Here is a 20,826-nt window from a genome sequence, read left to right as displayed (position 1 = left end):
TTGAGGTTTTTTGTTTGTTTGTTTGTTTGTTTGTTTGTTTTAAGATTTACTAAGACATAGAGGTAGGGGCACTTGGGTGGCTCAGTTGGTTAAATGTACGACTTTACTCAGGTCATCATCTCATGGTTTGGTTTGTGGTGAGTTTGAGCCCTGCGTTGGGCTCTGTGCTGTCAGTAAGGAGCCCGCTTCAGATACTCTGTCCCCCTCTCTCTCTGCCCCTACCCTGTGTACATGTGTGTGCTCTATCTCAAAAATGAACATATAAAAAAAAATGACATACAGTTAAATTCACCCTTTTTAGGTATACAGTTTTATGAAATGTGGCAGATAGATATATTTGTGTATCCAGTACCACAATCAAGATACCAAAATTTCATTACTCTCAAGTCTTCTCATGATTTTTTGATTAATTCTGTCCCTCTATCCTCAGCCCCTGGCAACACTGATCCAGTTTCTCTCCCTATACTTTTGCCTTTTCCAGAATGTCATATAAATGAAATCATACAATATGTAGCTTTTGTGTATAACTTGCTGGACTTGGCATAATGTTTTTGATATTAATTTGTATTGTAAATGGTATCAATAATTTGTTCCTTATTATTGCTGGTAAGTATTCTATTGTATGATTTTTTTTTTTTTAAATTTTTTTTTTTCAACGTTTATTTATTTTTGGGACAGAGAGAGACAGAGCATGAACGGGGGAGGGGCAGAGAGAGAGGCAGACACAGAATCAGAAACAGGCTCCAGGCTCCGAGCCATCAGCCCAGAGCCTGACGCGGGGCTCGAACTCACAGACCACGAGATCGTGACCTGGCTGAAGTCGGACGCTTAACCGACTGCGCCACCCAGGCGCCCCTCTATTGTATGATTGTACCACAACTTGTTTATCCATTTACTAGTTGGTGGACATTTGAATTGTTTCTAGTTTTTGGTGATTATGAATAAAGCTTCCGTAAACATTCATGTACAGATCTTTATGTGGACAAATGAATTTATGAAATTGTTGTCAGGATCCATAGATCTTTCTGTTCTGTTATATTCAACATGAGACTTATGGCATAGATTCCAAGATAACTACTCTAGTTCTTGCTGTTTTTCAGTGGCTTACATAAGAGGAAGGAGGAAAGTTGCAAAGATAAGTTGTGTTCTTTCCTTTAAGAGTAATAGCCAGAAGTTGCACATACTACTGCCTGTCCTCATTGGTCAGAACTTGGTGACATGGCAGGTAATGTCAAGGAAATCTAGAAAGGAAATTTTTTGCCTGGGTCTCATGTACCAGACTAGAAACTCTATATTATTATAGAAGAAGAAAAAAATGTAAATTGGGAGATGTTACAGTCTGTGACACAGCATTGTAATTTCCCCTCAACTTCACCCTATTAATAAGTTTCTGGTGACTATAGACATGTGTAAGGTCACATTCATTTAGGTTTGGATTCTTAGGGACAAATTGGATACTTTGGGATTAGCACTTTTTATTTAAAAAAAATTTTTTTTTTCAACGTTTATTTTTATTTTTGGGACAGAGAGAGACAGAGCATGAACGGGGGAGGGGCAGAGAGACAGGGAGACACAGAATCGGAAACAGGCTCCAGGCTCTGAGCCATCAGCCCAGAGCCTGACGCGGGGCTCGAACTCACGGACCGCGAGATCGTGACCTGGCTGAAGTCGGACACTTAACCGACTGCGCCACCCAGGCACCCCGGGATTAGCACTTTTTAAAAAGTAAATACATTTTTGAAGGATGCATATAAATAAAAGAAGCTTACTCTTTACTTGATTTGCTTTACAAATGAGTAGTCAGGTTCAGAGACAAAATGTGATTTGTCACAAGAAATAGAAAATATCTAGTTAGGGGCATAAATTGTGATTGCACTCTGTCCGAGTTTTCTGCTATACCTTTCTCTGGCCACATCTTTGAGGAGAAATTAGGAAAGATTATACAGAAAATATAGCTTTACTTTGAAGCATTAGAATTTTCTCTGTATTACAGTTTTTCCAGTTTTATAAATCTTTTGAAGAGAAGATAATTATTTTTGGTCTGTATGTGTTTCTTGGTATTCTGAAAATACAAGTGACTTAGATTTAAAATATTAATATAACCATTGAAGAAAGTAATCATCATGCCCAATTAAAATCCTAATTCAAACCTTGTGAAGGTTGATTTGAATTCTTTGAATAATATGTTTTAAAATTTCTATAATCTTGTACATTAAACTATAACCTATAGAAAGCATGTTATGCCACCCTGAAGGTTGCTATAAAAATTGTTTATGAAGTTCAGGCCAAGACTAAAATATGTTGAAATGGAGAGTTGTGAAAAATGTTCTGTATAGCATAGGAGACCAAATCATGCTAAAATGCAGAAAAAGACTATACATCAGTTTCTAGGCTACATTATTCAAAAAAATACAACCATAAAAAAGGTAATAAGATTACATTTTCACATTTCACGGCTAGTAAAGTGCATTAGGCTGCTCAGATATTCATAACTTACTATGACATTTGGGAAGATTACATTTTGTAGTGCAGAGCCATTACTACAGCTCAGATAATAACTAGCCAATGCCTAGACTTGGATTATGATCCTTGTCATTGAAAACAAATTTGTGTTTTGAAGGTTGATCAGCTTCAAATAACTATTAGAAAGGGTTAACGTGACATACTGTAGACCCTGTGCATGCTTTTTAGGTATAATAGATATGCATACATATAGTATATCAAATATGCCACACATTTGTATGTACCAATTTCTGCCATCAATTTTCTCCTTGAAAGGTATATTTTATAATATTTAAAGCAATGGAGAAATATTTAAAACACCTGTCTGGATACTGCTCTCACAGTATAAACTCAATTTAAAAGCTGGTGAAATATTTGGGTTTTTTTTGAAATTACTTTAAAAAATTAATTCTGTAGCTTCTTGGAAGGGTGGTTACAGGTAGAAATAAACACAGATTAAAACGAAAGATTGATGTAAGTAATATTAAAGGTGAAGGTAAGGTCTCCTAAGTTAGTTGCAACTAGATTTTTGACTATTTAGACCTGTGTGGAGAATGTCCAAACATGTATATATTAAAAACTCTCCCTTTGCTCTTTTCCCCCAGATGCTTATTTGACTTTCCAGAGGCAATCACTATTTAATTTTTTTGTTTTAATGCTTATTTATATTAGAGAGTGTGAGCATGGGAGGGGCAGAGAGAGAGAGGGAGACACAGAATCAGAAGCAGGCTCCAGGCTCTGAGCTGTCAGCACAGAGTCCGATGTGGGGCTTGAACCCATGAAATGGGAGATCATGATCTGAGGTGATGTCGGACACATAACTGACTGAGCCACCTAGGCGCCCTGGCAATCACTATTTAGTTTCTTGTGTATCATGCTTAGGTAATACTTACATATCCATATCCATATCCATATCCATATCCATATCCATATCCATATGTTTTGCATTCAAATTGTAGCCTACTGTTCACTTTTTTTTTCCATCTTGATTTTCTCACCTAAACAATGTATTTTAGAGATCTCTTCATGTCAGATGGAGCTGCCTTATTCTTTTCAGTGCCTGCATCATATATATCATTATATAGTCATATATGACTTTACTAACCATTACCTTACAATGTGTTTTTAAATTTTTTATTTTTTAAATTTTATTAAAAAATATTTTTTAACATTTATTTATTATTGAGAGACAGAGAGAGAGAGCATGAGCATGAGAGGGGCAGAGAGAGGAGGAGACACAGAATTTGAAGCAAGCTCCATCCTCTGAGCTGTCAGCACAGAGCCTGATGCAGGGCTCGACCCCACCAACTGAGCCGAAGTTGGATGCTTAACCGACTGAGCTACCTAGGCGCCTCACCCTTGTAATGTTTTTTTGAGGGATTGTTTCTTCTATTTTCTGTTCAAAATGTACTACAATGTTCTTATATCTAACATCATTACCTAAATATATCTGTAGAATAAATTTCTAGTTGTTAAGACAGTTATTTGTGTGTGGCTTCTTCTATTTAACATTATTTTGAGATTATTTTTATTTATTTATTTTTCTTTTTCAAGAGGACATTGATGTATATTGGTCACTGTGTCAGTAGTTCCAATATCAAATATTTTTCTCATTTATAGTAATTTTTCTGTTGAAGTCCTTGGTTTTGCAGATATGTATCCCATCATCTCAAAATAATTGTAATTTAAATTCCTCCATTCTGATATTTATACTTGTTGCTCCCTTTTGACCAACTGTGTCTTCTGTACCTTCAGAATAATATCAAATGATGGTTCTTTCCATAATTTGGCTATTGTTGAGAGTGCTGCTATGAACATTGGGGTACAAGTGCCCCTATGCATCAGTACTCCTGTATCCCTTGGGGATAAAGAAATTGTGGTATATATACACAATGGAATACTATGTGGCAATGAGAAAAAATGAAATAATGGCCTTTTGTAGCAACGTGGATGGAACTGGAGAGTGTAATGCTAAGTGAAATAAGCCATACAGAGAAAGACAGATACCATGGGGAACTTAACAGGAACCCATGGGGGAGGGGAAGGGAAAAAAAAAAAAGAGGTTAGAGTGGGAGAGAGCCAAAGCATAAGAGACTGTTAAAAACTGAGAACAAACTGAGGGTTGATGGGGGGTGGGAGGGAGGGGAGGGTGGGTGATGGGTATTGAGGAGGGCACCTTTTGGGATGAGCACTGGGTGTTGTATGGAAACCAATTTGTCAATAAATTTCATATATAAAAAAAATAAAAATAAAAATAAAAATAAAAAAAAAATCAAATGATGGTGATAATAGTGCATCCTAATCTTGTTTCTGACTTTCATGAGACTCATTCCAATTTCCCTATTTGAGCATGATGCTGGCTTTTCAGGTGTGATTGTTATATTGTATTCTTAAAGGAAGTCTTTTACTATTAATAAATGTAATAAAGTATGATGGAAATATTAAGCCACCATTTAGCAATGCCACAGTAATAACATTTACAGGTAAGATCCATCAATCAATGCATAAAACTGGAATAAACTCTATTTAGTTGTGTCTGTTATTCTTTAATGAGCTGTTGTATTTTGTTTTGTAATGTATGGTGAAAAACAAGATACTCGTAGCCTCAAGGTGTTTCCACAAGATGAGTAATAATTTAAACATGAAATATAGTAACTTTAAGATGGAAAAAAAAATCTGACAACCACCATCTTTTTTAAAAAAAAATTTTTTTTTAACGTTTATTTATTTTTGAGACAGAGAGAGACAGAGCATGATCAGGGGAGGGGCAGAGAGAGAGGGAGACACAGAACCCAAAGCAGGTTCCAGGCTCTGAGCCATCAGTTCAGAGCCCGACACGGGGCTCGAACTCACAGACCCCGAGATCGTGACCTGAGCTGAAGTCGGACGCTTAACCGACTGAGCCACCCAGGCGCCTCGAAAAACACCATCTTAAACAACTGGTCAAAGCTAACGTTAACCAGAAGTGAGGCATAATGACAATTAGGTCCCATTGAAATGATATGCTGAGTAGGACATACATCACTTCTGGGATATTTTTGCCAAAAATGCATAACCTGAATTTAAACATGAAACAAATGTCCATATTGGAAAAGTCTATAAAATATCTGGCAAATATGCTTCAAAAACATCAAAAACATGAAAGTCAAAGGATGCCTGTGCACCGGTCTCAGTATGGAGAAGACTAGGGCGGGTACTGATTGTGGATCAGAAAAAGGACTTGAGGGCAAGAAGTGGCAACATTTGAAGAAGATCTGTAGATTTGTTGGTAGTATTATATCAATGTGAAGTTTATGGTTTTAATTATTTTATTACGATTATATAATATACTCATATTACGGGAAGCTTGGTAAAGGGTATACAGGAATTCTATACTATTTTGCAGCTTTTTGAATATTTGAGATTATTTCAGAATAAAAAGCTAAAGACAAAACAGGCAAATAATATTCACAAAACCAAATAAAAAAAAGAGTTCATATTTAGTTAACAGAATTTTTGTGTGGATTAGAGAACCAAACATGTATACTTCATAGCCAGGACAGTGTAGCTAGCAGAATTGGCCCAGTCACACCAAGGGGCTCTTTTAGCAGAAGCCCAGCTGTCCTTTCCTAGATATTACTGATGATACAAAGAATTATACACTAAAATCTCTGCCAGAGCTTTCCCAGAAGAATCAAATGCTTTTACTACTGTACTAGCCAGGAATTCCTATCTCCCTTCATGCACATTATTGTCTCATATTGTTCATTTTTCCATTTTTTTATTCCTCTTGCCCCTGTGTATCTTTGGCAGAACTTGGGAGAAACATCAATCCTTGGCTACAAGGAGTATTAATTGATTTTCTGATTCTGAACCTTCCTTGCTTTTCTGGAGTAAACTCTATTTGGTTGTGTCTGTTTTTCTTTTATGAGCTGTTGGATTTTGTTTTGTAAAAAGTTCGCTTTCTCCTAATTCTTGACCACCTTTTGGGTTTAGGAATGCATAATGTAAAACAGATGTATTCAGAAAGACAGGAGTGTAGGTGAATCACGTATGTAATGTTTCTGACAGACATTTAAAAAAAAATCTAGTTAGCAAGGATAGCTCTGCAAAGGTAATTCCAGAAGTAGTTTAATTCCTTTAAACGATGGGATTTGTTAAAATTTAAAAAATTTTCTGTGGGAGGACACCGAGTGAGATAGCAACAACACGGGGATAGGTCAGTATATCTTTCTCTGGATGAGTTTTTTTGATAGTCTCAATGAAATATATTTTGACTAGTACTTTGGGGGTATGATTATGTTTAAGTTATTCTAATTATTGACAGGGAAAAAAAAGGATCAAAATCAATAGGTAAAATAAACTAGGAATTTGGCAAATATTAACTCTAAGTTCTGTATCCACTCTGAGTGTTTTCCAGCTTTTCATTTTTGTTGTGAGCTGTATTTTGTATAGGTAACAAAGCACCTCTAGGTTGCTATGGGTAGTTCACAGAGTTCATAAGTCATAAATGAAATACTGATTTAGAAGCAGTTATAGAGCTAAAAGTTAGATCTTTATTGGTGTCAGGGCAATAGATAGTGGTTTATCTAAGATATCCTGTATTTCTTTTCTGTTGAAAATTATTTCCACTTTTATATTGCAACTCTTGCTTGACTTTGTGCTATCTTAACTTGGAATTTTCTTTAGAAGCTTTATTTTTTAGAGCTGTGTGTGTGTGTGTGTGTGTGTGTGTGTGTGTGCGCATGCGTGCTTATGAACCCTTTTGTTGTAGAGAGTAGAAAAGAATGTGTATGGGTATGTACTGCCAACCTAAAGCTTAGGAGTGTGCTCTAGTTACATTGAAAAAGCACTAATGCTTATAATTTTTTCCCCTCTTTTTGGAAGTTGGTAGGAGGGCAGTTTGATTTGGAAATGAATTTCATTATCCAAGAAGGTGAGAGTATCATCTGCATGGTGGACCTCCTAGAAAAATGTGACATTACTTGCCAAGCAGAAGTCTGGAGCATGTTTACAGCGATTCTGAAGAAAAGCATACGAAATCTTCAAATCTGCACCGAAGTAGGCCTTGTTGAGAAAGTGCTTGGGAAAATTGAAAAAGTTGACAATATGATAGCAGGTATGATTTTTTCTGTAGCACAATGGATGTGAAGAAATAAAGTTTGATTCTTAAATACTATATTTTTCTTATTTAGTAACATTTTTTTTTTATTTTTTTTTTTTCAACGTTTATTTATTTTTGGGACAGAGAGAGACAGAGCATGAACGGGGGAGGGGCAGAGAGAGAGGGAGACACAGAATCGGAAACAGGCTCCAGGCTCCGAGCCATCAGCCCAGAGCCTGACGCGGGGCTCGAACTCCCGGACCGCGAGATCGTGACCTGGCTGAAGTCGGACGCTTAACCGACTGCGCCACCCAGGCGCCCCCTTATTTAGTAACATTTAAGAAATATTTGAGCATCTAACTTGTGCCTAGAACTTCAGTGTTTAAACTCTTAAATAAGCACAGTATATTTCAGTCCTTTAAGGAATATAAGTTGATTAATTGTTTTGTTGTTTTCTTTTGTTTCCAGATCTTTTAGTTGACATGTTGGGAGTGCTGGCTAGCTATAATTTGACGGTTCGAGAACTAAAGCTATTCTTCAGTAAACTTCAAGGAGATAAAGGACAATGGGTAAAAAAACCCTGAATACCCTTTGCTATTTGAAAGTTTCCCTCTCCTCAAATACATTAGTTGCTTTTAAGCAGCTGTTATTATTATACAGGGGTAAATGTCAAATTGAAAGGAAGAGATCAATCAAAATAGAATTTAGGTCTTTATAGCTACTTTTGCCATGACCCAACACAGGTGTATACTAAAGAGAACTGAATGTTCCAGGCAGGCTCAAACTTGGCCCTTCTTCAAATTGTTAGTCTTCAGATATACAATTAACATTTATTAGAGGAAAAGGGTTAGGATAGAGAAGGAAAAGTGTTGGGTAGTCTGCTTCTCTTTTTTATTGACACGAGTAGTTTAGCTGTAGCCCTTAAACTTGAATAATCCACTCATTGAACAAAAGGTCTGCAGTTAATTGGATCCACCTTCCATAGTTGCAATTTAATGGTCCTTTGTAATGAATGACAGTAGTGGTCAACTTATTTTGAACTCCAGGTGCTTTAACAAACTGTTTTTTCCTACCACTTGGTTACTTACCTCTTAGAGGAATACTGGTAAATATTTTCTTCATTTTTTGTTGGATTTCTGGGGTTATTTTAGTGCTCTTTAGAGATTATTGCCCACAGCAACTGATTGCTAATCTAGCTCTGTTGAAATCTATCTAAATTGGTGCTTTGCAATTGTACACTTTAGTTTATTGTGTTACAATGGTTAGACTCTAGCTTCTTTATATCAAGTTCTAGCTCTCTGTCTTTAAGATTTCAGGACTGGGAGCATCTGGCTGGCTCAGTTGGTAGGACATGTTACCTTTGATCTCAGGGTCATGAGTTCAAGCCCCACATTGGGTGTGGCGCTTACTTAAAAAATAAAAAAGCTTTCATCATTGATTTCTTAGCAATTTTATTATGTTTCTTGGAGTGGCTTACCTCGTGTTTATTCTTTTTTGCTGTTGTTGTTAATTTAAGTCCAAGTTAGCATATAGTGCAACAGTGATTTCAGGGGTAGATTCCTTAATGCCCCTTATCCATTTAGCCCATCCTCCCTCTCACAACCCATCCAGTAACCCTCTGTTTGTTCTCCATATTTAAGAGTCTCTTATGTTTTGTCTCCCTCCCTGTTTTTATATTATTTTTGCTTCCCTTCCCTTGTGTTCAGCTGTTCTGTGTCTTAAAGTCTTCATATGAGTGAAGCCATATGATATTTGTCTTTCTCTAATTTTGCTTAGCATAATACTCTCTAGTTCCATCTACGTAGTTGCAAATGGCAAGATTTCATTCTTTCTTGAGTGCTGAGTGGTACTCCATTGTATATATACACCACATCTTCTTTATCCATTCATCCATTCGATGGACATTTGGGCTCTTTCCATACTTTGGCTATTGTTGATAGTGCTGCTATAAACATTGGGGTGTGTGTGTCCTTTCGAAACAGCACACCTGTATCCCTTGGATAAATACCTAGTAGTGTAATTGCTGGGTCGTAGGGTAGTTCTATTTTTAATTTTTTGAGGAACCTCCATACTGTTTTCCAGAGTGGCCGTACCAGTTTGCATTCCTACCAGCAGTGCAAAAGAGATCCTCTTTCTCTGCATCCTCGCCAACATCTGTTGTTGCCTGTTTTTTAATGTTAGCTATTCTGACAGGTGTGAGGTGGTATCTCATTGTGGTTTTGATTTGTATTTCCCTGATGATGAGTGATGTTGAGCATTTTTTCACGTGTTGGTTGGCCATCTGGATGTCTTCTTTGGAGAAGTGTCTACTCATGTCTTTTGCCCATTTCTTCACTGGATTATTTGTTTTTTGGGTGTTGAATTTGGTAAGTTCTTTATAGATTTTGGATACTAACCCTTTTATCTGATATGTTGTTTGCAAATATCTTCTCTCATTCTGTCGGTTGCCTTTTAGTTTTGCTGATGGTTTCCTTTGCTGTGCAGAAGCTTTTTATTTTGATGAGGTCCCAGTAGTTCATTTTTGCTTTTGTTTCCCTTGCCTCTGGAGACGTGTTGAGTAAGAAGTTGCTGTGGCCAAGCTCAAAGAGGTTTTTGCCTGCTTTCTCCTCGCGGATTTTGATGGCTTCCTGTCTTGTATTTAGGTCTTTCCTCCATTTTGAGTTTATTTTTGTGTATGGTGTAAGAAAGTGGTCCAGGTTCATTTTTCTGTATGTTGCTGTCCAGTTTTCCCAGCACCACTTGCTGAAGAGACTGTCTTTATTCCATTGGATTGGATAGTCTTTCCTGCTTTGTCAAAGATTAGTTGGCCATATGTTTGTAGGTCCATTTCTGGGTTCTCTGTTCTGTTCCATCGATCTGAGTATCTGTTCTTGTGCCGGTACCATACTGTCTTGATGATTACAGCTTTGTAATACAGCTTGAAGTTCGGGATTGTGATGCCTCCTGCTTTGGTTTTCTTTTTAAAGATTGCTTTGGCTATTCAGTGTCTTTTCTGGTTCCATACAAATGTTAGGATTGTTTGTTCTAGCTCTGTGAAGAATGTTCGTGTTATTTTGATAGGCATTGCATTGAATATGTAGATTGCTTTGGGTAGTATCAACATTTTAACAATATTTGTTCTTCCTATCCAGGAGCATGGAATATTTTGCCTTTTTTTTTTTTTTTTTTTTTTTTTTTTTTTTGTCTTCTTCAATTTCTTTCATAAGCTTTCTGTAGTTTTCAGTGTATAGATTTTTCACCTCTTTGGTTAGATTGATTCCTAGGTATTTTATGGTTTTTGGTCCTTGTGTTTATTCTTATTACACTTGTGGTATTTGGACATTTATAATAGAATTTTCAGCAAATTTGGAAACATTTTGGTCATTATTTTTTTAAGTGTCATGTTTTTGTCCCTCCCTCCTCCTTCTGGGACTATAATTACATGTATGTTAGCTCTCTTGATAGTGCCCAGTAGGTCACTGAGATCTGTTCACTTGTTTTTCAGCCTTTTCCCTTTGTGTTTCATTTTAGATTGCTTTTTATATTACTGTATTTTTAAAGTAACCGCTCTTTTGTTTCTCCTGCAGTGTGTTAATTCTATCCAGTAAAATTTTCAGAGTTCAGATATTTTTATTTCTAAAGATTCTGTTTAGTTCTTTTAATATCTTTTATTTTTCCTCATTATGTTCATGTTTTCCTTTAAATCCTTGGGACTATTGAGCATATTTATAATATAATAGTTGCTCTCATGTTATTTTCTACTAATTCTATCATCTTTATCATTTTCTAGATCAGTTTTTTACTCATGGATTTTGTGTCTGCTTATAGGTCATATTTTCCTGCTTCTAATGCTAGTGGTTTTAGATCCAGTGATGTTAGATACACTGAATTGTTCCTGGTTGAGTGCTAGATTTTGTCATATTCTTTTTCAGATTGTTAGACTGTTTTTGTAGACAGATAAATTATTTGTGGATCAACTTTACTCTTACAGACTAGTTTAAAAGTTTTGTTTTGGTCAGGTCTAGATTGTCTGTTATTCTAAGGCTAGTTTAGCTTCCTTATTCAGGCCTGATTCTTTTAGAGTCTCTCTGAATGACCCTACATCTGAGATACGGGGTAAGAGGTAGTGTAAGGCTCTGTGGTCATTCCACTGTGCCTAGTAGGGTCTCAATTTCTGGCTGTATAGTAGCTGTAAAAATTCTTTGACTTACAGCTTTCAATATCTTGGCCTCACCTTGTTCAGTTTTATGATAGGCATGGATAGTTTGGTATTAAGTCAAGGAGGATTAAGATCAGTGTAGATTTTGGAACTTCTTACCTGCATAGCTCTTTTCTCTGTAGTACTCTGCTTGAAGCTTTCATCCTTCTCAGACTACCCCACACTGCAATTTCTGTCTCATTAAGTCAATGAGAACTTCACATTCTGTTTGGTTTTCCTTTTCCTGTGCAGTGGTATGGAAATTGCATCCTGGTAGAAAATCTGGTAATTTCATGGCTCATTTTGTTTCCTTTTCTCAAGTAGCAGTGTCTTGAGCTACTTCTTCCATGTCTAAAAACAGTTTCTGTTTCATACATTTTATCCAGTATTCTAGTTGTTTACACTTATATTAGCCTACAGTTGGGCAAAATCATGTAACACAAAGCCTGTTTTGTGATACAGTGTTGAATATATCATGTAATTTATTGCATACTGAATTCAAAGTGCAAAACAGAAAGGTTGTGTGGGTACAGAATGGTTGTAAGTGTATCGGTTGTTTATTCTTGTGACTTTGTGGCTGGCTGGGAGCTGTGACTTGTTGCCACTGCCCAGCATCCCCAGAGAGTATTGTGCTGCATGTTGCATGTCACTGCCTGGGAAAAGATTAAAATTCAAAGTTCAAAGTACTATTTCTACTGAATGCATATAGCTTTCACACCATTGTGAACAAAAAAATTCTAAGTTGGACCATCAGAAGTCAGGGACTGTATATATACTAGTTTCATTTTAGTTTTGATTTATATTCAGTGTCTTTATTCTGAATATATAATGAGTACATTTCTGTTGGTGAATATAGAAAACTCTGAGAAAATAGCAATGGATATGAATAAATGTGTATTTATAGAGATAGAAACCCAACAACCAAATAAACACAAAGTCAGTAATAATTAGAGATGTTCAAATTAAAACAAAATTGGTATGTTACTTTATGTCTATTAGTGTTAAGGCTTATAAAGTTGGATAATAGCAAATATAACTGGGGGGATAGGGTTATTTTAAACTTGTGTTCTAGTGGTTGGAGTAAACTCATTTAGCCAAACTTGAGTAATCTAGCACTAATTAGTTGCATAAATTTATACTCAAATCCAGTGACTTAGTAATTTCCTCCTGAGTGGGTGTTGCATGAAATTCTCACAGTTTCATAAGGAGAATACACTTGAGGATGTTCAATGTTCACATTGTTTTTGATGGCACTGAATTGTCACCATAGGGGTTTATTGTTATGATAGTAGATAGATTAAATGTATTGGATGCATAGAATAGATTATTATATGGCAGTTAGAATCAATGTAAAAGTTAATATGAATAGATGCAAGAAGCAGAAAGAAACAGATTCATATATCTGACCAAAGATCCTTTAAATTATGAGGATCACACAAAAATACTTTTGAAGGAACACATAAAAAGATTAAAGATATTTACATAGTTGCTTATGTGATTGGGAGTAGAATGACAATAGGTTTAGGGCATAAAGGGAAAAATAATGAACTGTTAATAAAAGGATCAAGGCCTTGGGGTACCTGCTTGGCTGATTTGGTGGAACATGCAACTCTTGGTCTTGGGTTGTGAGTTTGAGCACCACATTGGATGTAGAGATGACTTAAAAATAAAATCTTTAAGGCCCCCCCGCCCCGCCCCGCAAAAGAAACCCCGAAACATACAAAACCGAGCAAGGCCTTGCTCAGTCATTAACCATTCATAGAATGGTTAACACTATATATATTTTTATTTTTGACTGTAGCTGATTTTGGTTATTTCATTTTTATTGATTTAAAAAAATCAATATGATTGTATACTTTTATAATTGTGTGGTGTCGCGAATTGAAAATTTCTTGATCACTTAAGAATGAAGCTTTCCACTTAACATTTAGGTAAAAGATTGCTGGACTCTTCTGGATAGTCATGATAACTAAGAGCAGATACCAAATAAGATGAAAGCAAGCCAGTGATTTCACTTGTGGTTTGACCCTGTTTTGAACTTTTAATGAAGAATGTACTACACTTTATCCTATTTACTTGTAAACTGATTAAAATGATAATGTATATCTGATCTTTGCTTTTCCTTATAAATAAGCCTTTTTATTTTAGTTATTGGTTGTTTTGTGTATCAGAGGAGACTTGTGGGTCAAAGAGGCATTAAATAAATGTAATGTTACAACTTTTTTACATGCTATATAGTTAAGGTAATATTGGAAATATGATAGGGAGCTTGGATCCAGTTTCAGAGGTCAGGGAAGACTGCCATAAGGAAGTAACCATTAAGGTCAGCTCTAAAAGATGGAGAAGATTTATATTTAGTTAAGAGGGGAGGGAAGTAGGCCTAGTGAGAACATTTTAAGCTGAAGGAATAGTTTGTGTTCAGGCCCTGTTGTTAGGAAGAAGGCAGAGAGGGCTTTGTGGATGGAGTGCAGAGAGAGAGGAAGATAGAAATGCAAAATGAGGCTAGTGAGGTAGATAGAGTATCTTGAGGGCTATGTTAAGAGTTTTGACCTTTTAAAATATACAAAATAGACTTTTGTAAAGTCTATTTATTTATTTTGAGAGAGAAAGAGAGAGAGGGAGAGAGAACGCCAGCGGGAGAGAGGGAGGGAGAATCCCAAGCAGGTTCTGTTCTCACAGCACGGAGCCAGATGTAGAGCTCGAACTCACGACCTGAGATAGGACCTGAGCCCAAAAAAAGAGTTGGACGCTTAAACAACTGAGCCACCCAAGGTGCCCTAAGGGGGTTTTGGTCTTTATTTTAAAGACAATGAGAAGCTATAGCAGAGGTAGCATAATAGGTGAGAGTGTAGTGATTTAAAGTATGGGCTCTGAAGTCAGGCTGAGTTCTGATCCCAGCTTTGCTACTGGCTAGTTATGTTACCTTCGAAATGTTCCTCTGCCTCTGAGTCCTCCTCTATAAAATGGGATAATAATAGTACCACCCCTAGGATGGTTATAAGGTTAAAATATTTTTATTGTTTCTTTAAAAACAGTCTTCAACAGGGTAATATAATAAGCATTATTTATTTGTTAAATTTAAAAAGTGTTTTAAAGAGAGATGGGTGATGGGTTGATGTAGTTTGTAATTTTAAAAGATAATTTTTGCTGTAGTGTGGAGAAGTTTCAAGTGTCGGGTGCTATTGGCACTTTTATCAAACACTTTATACCTTCCATCATATTATGAAAATGGCATAGAATACATTGTATATTTCTTTAAGATAGTGAAAATAACATTCTTTTTATATGCTTTTAGTTTAAAACATTTTTTGGTTATTCTTGAGTATATTAAAGTATGAGTATATGAAAAATAAGTTGTTTTATGGTGAATAATGCAGTTAATGACTTGTTGATTATTTTCATAGCCTCCACATGCTGGGAAGTTGCTGTCTGTGTTAAAGCATATGCCTCAGAAGTATGGTCCTGATGCCTTTTTCAACTTTCCAGGAAAGAGCGCTGCAGTAAGTAAATTTTAATGAGGATATCACTTGGAGTGCTTTCCTCGGTTTCCCGAAAGGATAGCCCTGTAAACACCCCTGATGGGTTTTGTGTTAGGTAGAAACTTCTTTGCACAACCTAAATTCCTTACAGCAGTTATTCGTGTTACTTTTTCCTGTTTAAAAAAAATTTTTTTTTTTTCAACGTTTATTTATTTTTGGGACAGAGAGAGACAGAGCATGAACGGGGGAGGGGCAGAGAGAGAGGGAGACACAGAATCGGAAACAGGCTCCAGGCTCTGAGCCATCAGCCCAGAGCCTGACGCGGGGCTCGAACTCACGGACCGCGAGATCGTGACCTGGCTGAAGTTGGACGCTTAACCGACTGCGCCACCCAGGCGCCCCTACTTTTTCCTGTTTTAGAAGTGAAGAAATACAGGCTCAAAGAAGTTAAGAAAGCTGCCCATTTACAGCTTGGGACAACAGTGGACTAAGAAGAACCCAGTTATTTTAAACATAAGCCATGTTGTCTTCAGAATTTACCTCTGAATTTTCAAATAGATATTTAGGTGTAACACTTTCACTTTCTATCTTACTGAACATCTTTCTTTAGCCTTGTATTTCCCCACTCCTGTTTCTTTTACACCTGGTGTATAGAATGACAATAACTCTTTGAAACTTTTTGGCAAGAGTTCCTAACTTGTGAGTTGCCAAATTTTATCAGTTTCAGCATTCTTTTTTTTGTTTAAGTTTATTTAATTATTTTGAGAGAGAGAGAGAAAGAGAGAAAGCCAGAAAGCCCACGTGGGTGTGAGCAGGGGAGGGGTGGAGAGAGAATCCCAAGCAGGTTCCCTGCTGTCATCGTAGAGCCCCAGGCAGGGCTTGATCTCACTAACCGTGAAATCATGACCTGAGCTGAAAGCAAGAGTCAGATGCTTAACCGGTTTAGCCACCAAGGTGCCCCCAGTTTCAGCATTCTTATAAGCTGTTAATTAATCAGTTTATAAAGAAGACATTGCTGGTAATATCTGTAATGTTTCAAAGTGTTATAGGAGTGCATTATGTAATGTATATATGTTATATATAGAGCTTTTTAACGTCCTCATATTACGTTGGTCTGCTTGTTATAAGCAAATTTTTCTTTGAAGATATTTCAGTCTGTTCTTACTGAGATTATCTTTTGTCACTTTTTACTTTGTTTTTGATAATATCTTTTTTTAATTTTTAATTTTTTAATTTTTTAATTTATATCCAAGTTAGTTAGCATATAGTGCTATAATGATTTCAGGAGTAGATTCCAGTGATTCAGCCCCTATGTATAAAACCCAGTGTTCATCCCAACAAGTGGCCTCCCTAATGCCCCTTACCCATTTAGCCGATCCAACCAGCCATAACACCTCCAGCAACCCTCAGTTTGTTCTCTGTATTTAAGAGTCTCTTATGTTTTGTCCCCCTCCTTGTTTTTGTATTATTTTTGCTTCCCTTCCCTTACGTTCATTTTTTTTGTATCTTAAATTCCTCATATGAGTGAAATCATACGATACTGGTCTTTCTCTGGCTAATTTTGCTTAGCATAATACCCTCTGGTTCCATCCATGTAGTTGCAAATGGCAAGATTTCATTCTTTTTGATTGCTGAGTAATACTCCATTTGTGTGTGTGTGTGTGTGTGTGTGTGTGTGTGTGTGTGTGTGTTTACACCATGTCTTCTTTTTTTTTTTTTTTAATTTTTTTTTCAACGTTTATTTATTTTTGGGACAGAGAGAGACAGAGCATGAATGGGGGAGGGGCAGAGAGAGAGGGAGACACAGAATCGGAAGCAAGCTCCAGGCTCTGAGCCATCAGCCCAGAGCCTGACGCGGGGCTCGAACTCACGGACCGCGAGATCGTGACCTGGCTGAAGTCGGACGCTTAACCGACTGCGCCACCCAGGCGCCCCTACACCATGTCTTCTTTATCCATTCATCTGTTGATGGACATTTGGGCTCTTTCCATACTTTGGCTATTGTTGATAGTGCTGCTATAAACATTGGGGTGCGTGTACCCCTTTGAAACAGCACACCTGTATCCCTTGTAAATACTTAGTAGTGCAATTGCTGGGTTGCAGGGTAGTTCTATTTTTAACTTTTTGAGGAACCTCCATGCTGTTTTCCAGAGTGGCTGCACCAGTTTGCATTCCCCCCACAGTGCAAGAGGGTTCCCCTTTCTCCATATCCTCGACAACTCCTGTTGTTTCCTGTGCTGTTAATTTTAGCCATTCCGACTGGTGTGAGGTGGTATCGTACTGTGGTTTTGATTTGTATTTCCCTGATAATGAGTGATGTTGAGCATCTTTTCAATTGTCTGTTAGCCACATGTAAGTCTTCTTTGGAAAAGTGTCTGTTCATGTCTTCTGTCCATTTCTTAACTGGATTATTTTTTTGGGGGGGGGTTTGAGTTACATAAGCTGTTTACAGATTTTGGATACTAACTCTTTATCAGATCTGTCATTTGCAAATATCTTCTCCCATTCTGTAGGCTGCCTTTAGTTTAGTGTGGAAGCTCTTTATCTTGATGAAGACCCAGTAGTTCACTTTTGTTTCTGTTTCACTTGTCTTCCGCTGACATGTGTAGCAACTTGCTAAAGTTGAGGTTAGAGATGTTTCTGCCTGTGTTCTTCTCTAGGATTTTCATGGTGTCCTGTCTCACATTTAGGCCTTTCAACCATTTTGAATTTCTTGTTGTGTATGGTCTGAGGAAGTGGTCCAGTTTCATTTTTCTGCATTTTGCTGTCTGGTTTTCCCAACACCATTTGTTGAAGAAATGGCCTTTTTTTTTTATTTTTTTATTTTTATTTTTTTTATTTATTTTTGGGACAGAGAGAGACAGAGCATGAATGGGGGAGGGGCAGAGAGAGAGGGAGACACAGAATCAGAAACAGGCTCCAGGCTCTGAGCCATCAGCCCAGAGCCTGACGCGGGGCTCGAACTCACGGACCGCGAGATCGTGACCTGGCTGAAGTTGGACGCTTAACCGAATGCGCCACCCAGGCGCCCCAGAAATGGCCTTTTTTCAATTGGCTATTCTTTTCTGCTTTGTTGAAGATGAATTGACCATATAGTTGTGAGTCCATTTCTGGGTTTTGTATTCTGTTTCATTGATCTGTGTGTTAGTTTTTGTGCCGGTACCATGCTTTCTTTATGTCTACAGCTTTGTGATACAGATTGACCTCTGGAATCATGGTACTTTCAGCTTTGCTTTTCTTTTTCAGGATTACTTTGGCTATTTGGGATCTTTTGTGCTTCCATACAAATTTTAAGATTATTTATTTTAAGTCGATGAAAAATGCTGGTGGTATTTTGGTAGGGATTGCATTAAATACGTAGATTGCTTTGGGTAGTATAGACATTGTAACAATGTTTGTCCTTCCAATCCATGAGCATGGAATGTTTTTCCATTTCTTTGTGTCCTCTTCAGTTTCCTACCTAAGAGTACAGATTTTCTACCTCTTTGGTTAGGTTTATTTCTAGGTGTCTTACTTTTTTTGGAGAAATTCTTCGATTTACTCTTCTGCTTTGTTGTTGGTGGATAATTCATGTATTAGTGCTAGCAGTTTTTTGGTGGAGTCTTTCAGGTGTTCTACATAGAGTATCATGTCATCTGCAAGTAGTGAAAGTTTGAGTCTTTCCTTGCCAATTTCAATGCCTTTATTTCTTTTTGTTGTCTGATTGCTGAGGCTAAGACTTCCAGTATTATGTTAATTAGTAATGGTGAAAGTGGACATCCCTGGCTTGTTTTTGACTATAGAGAAAAAGCTCTCTGTTTTTGCCAATATTGAGGATATTAGCTGTGGGTCTTTCAAATATGGCCTTTATTATGTTGTGGTATGTTCCATCTATCCCTACTTTGTTGAGGGTTTTTATCAAGAATGGATGCTGTATTTTGTCAAATGCTTTTTCTGTATCTACTTACAGGATTATACAGTTCTTATCCTTTCTTTTATTAAGTACATATTGTATCTTAATACATAATATACATGTACATGTACATACATACATGTTGTATCTTAATAAATATATTAAGAATTTATTAAGTGCATGTTATTAAGTACATTAAGTATCACATTGATTGATTTGTGAGTATTGAACCAGCCCTGCAGCCCAGGAATAGATTATTCCCACTTGATCATGGTGATTAATTCTTTTAATGTACTGTTGGATTTGGTTTGCTACTATCTTGTTGAGAATTTTTGCATCATTATTCATCAGGGATATTGGCCTGTAATTCTCTTTCATAGTGGGTTATTTGTCTGGTTTTGGAATCCAGGTAATGCTGGCCTTGTAGAAGGGCTTTGGAAGTTTTTCTTCCATTTCTGTTTTTTGGAACAACTTGAGAAGAATAGGTATTAACTCTTCTTTAAATGTGTATTAGAATACCCCTATGAAGCTATTTTGCCGTGGACTTTTGTTTGCTAGGAGATCTTAAACTACTGATTTGATTTCTTTGCTGGTTATAGGTGTGTTCAAATTTTCTATTTCTTCCTGTTTCAAAGTTTTGGTAGTTTGTATGTTTCTAGGAATTTGTCCATTTCTTCTAGATTGCCTAGTTTTTGGCATATACTTTTTTTATAATCTTTTATGATTATTTGTATTTTTGTGGGGTTGTTGTGATCTCTCCTCTTTCATTCGTGGTTTTATTTGTTTAGGTCCTTTCTCTTTTCTCATTGATGTCTGGCTAGAGCTTTATCAATTTTATTAATAATTTCAAAGAACCAGCTCTTAGTTTCGTTGATCTGCCCTACTGTTTTGTTTCTATATCCTTTATTTATGCTCTAGTCTTTATTTTCCTTCTTCTTCTGTCTAGGCTTTATTTGCTGTTCCTTTTCTAGCTCCTTTAGGTGTAAGGTTAGATTGTGTATTTAAGACTTTTCTTGAGGAGCGACAGGAAGATGGCGGCGTAGGAGGACGCTGGGCTCACCGCGCGTCCTGCTGATCACTTAGATTCCACCTACACCTGCCTAAATAACCCAGAAAACCGCCAGAGGATTAGCAGAACGGAGTCACCGGACCCAAGTGCAGACGAGAGGCCCACGGAAGAGGGTAGGAAGGGCGGCGAGGCGGTGCGCGCTCCACGGACTGGCGGGAGGGAGCCGGGGCGGAGGGGCGGCTCGCCAGCCAAGCAGAGCCCCCGAGTCCGGCTTGCAAAAGCGGAGGGGCCTGACGGACTGTGTTCCGACAGCAAGCGCGACTTAGCGTCTGGGAGGTCATAAGTTAACAGCTCTGCTCGGAAAGCGGGAAGGCTGGAGGACAAAGGGAGGGTGAGCTGCGGAGCCCCCGGACGACAGAGCTCAGTTTGGCGGGGAACAAAGGCGCTCGCCAGCGCCATCTCCCCCGCCCATCCCCCAGCCAAAATCCCAAAGGGAACCGGTTCCGGCCAGGGAATTGCTCGCTCCGTGCAAACACCCAACTCTGTGCTTCTGCGGAGCCAAACCTCCGGCAGGAGCCAAACCTCCGGCAGCGGATCTGACTCCCTCCGGCTGCCACAGGGCCCCTCCTGAAGTGGATCACCTAAGGAGAAGCGAGCTAAGCCTGCCCCCCCTGCCGCCGTGCA

General features: G+C 37.6%; 1 protein-coding gene across 1 annotated transcript in view; it reads left to right on the top strand.

Moving 5' to 3' along the window:
• LRBA (LPS responsive beige-like anchor protein) overlaps window positions 1-20,826 on the top strand; it is a 792,976-nt gene that overhangs the window by 84,889 nt on the left and 687,261 nt on the right. Inside the window, exons 3-5 of the mRNA XM_047092315.1 lie at window positions 7,369-7,600; window positions 8,054-8,154; window positions 15,167-15,262. Coding sequence (XP_046948271.1) covers window positions 7,369-7,600; window positions 8,054-8,154; window positions 15,167-15,262 — 429 coding nt within the window. The remainder of the gene's footprint in view (window positions 1-7,368; window positions 7,601-8,053; window positions 8,155-15,166; window positions 15,263-20,826) is intronic.

This window comes from Lynx rufus, unplaced genomic scaffold (genome assembly GCF_022079265.1).
Source record: "Lynx rufus isolate CCGP_SWC_20201006 ecotype Redwood Valley unplaced genomic scaffold, mLynRuf1.p SCAF_3, whole genome shotgun sequence".
Lineage (NCBI taxonomy): Eukaryota > Metazoa > Chordata > Mammalia > Carnivora > Felidae > Lynx > Lynx rufus.
Note: the sequence above shows the minus strand (reverse complement) of the source record. Positions and strands in the feature narration are given on the sequence as shown.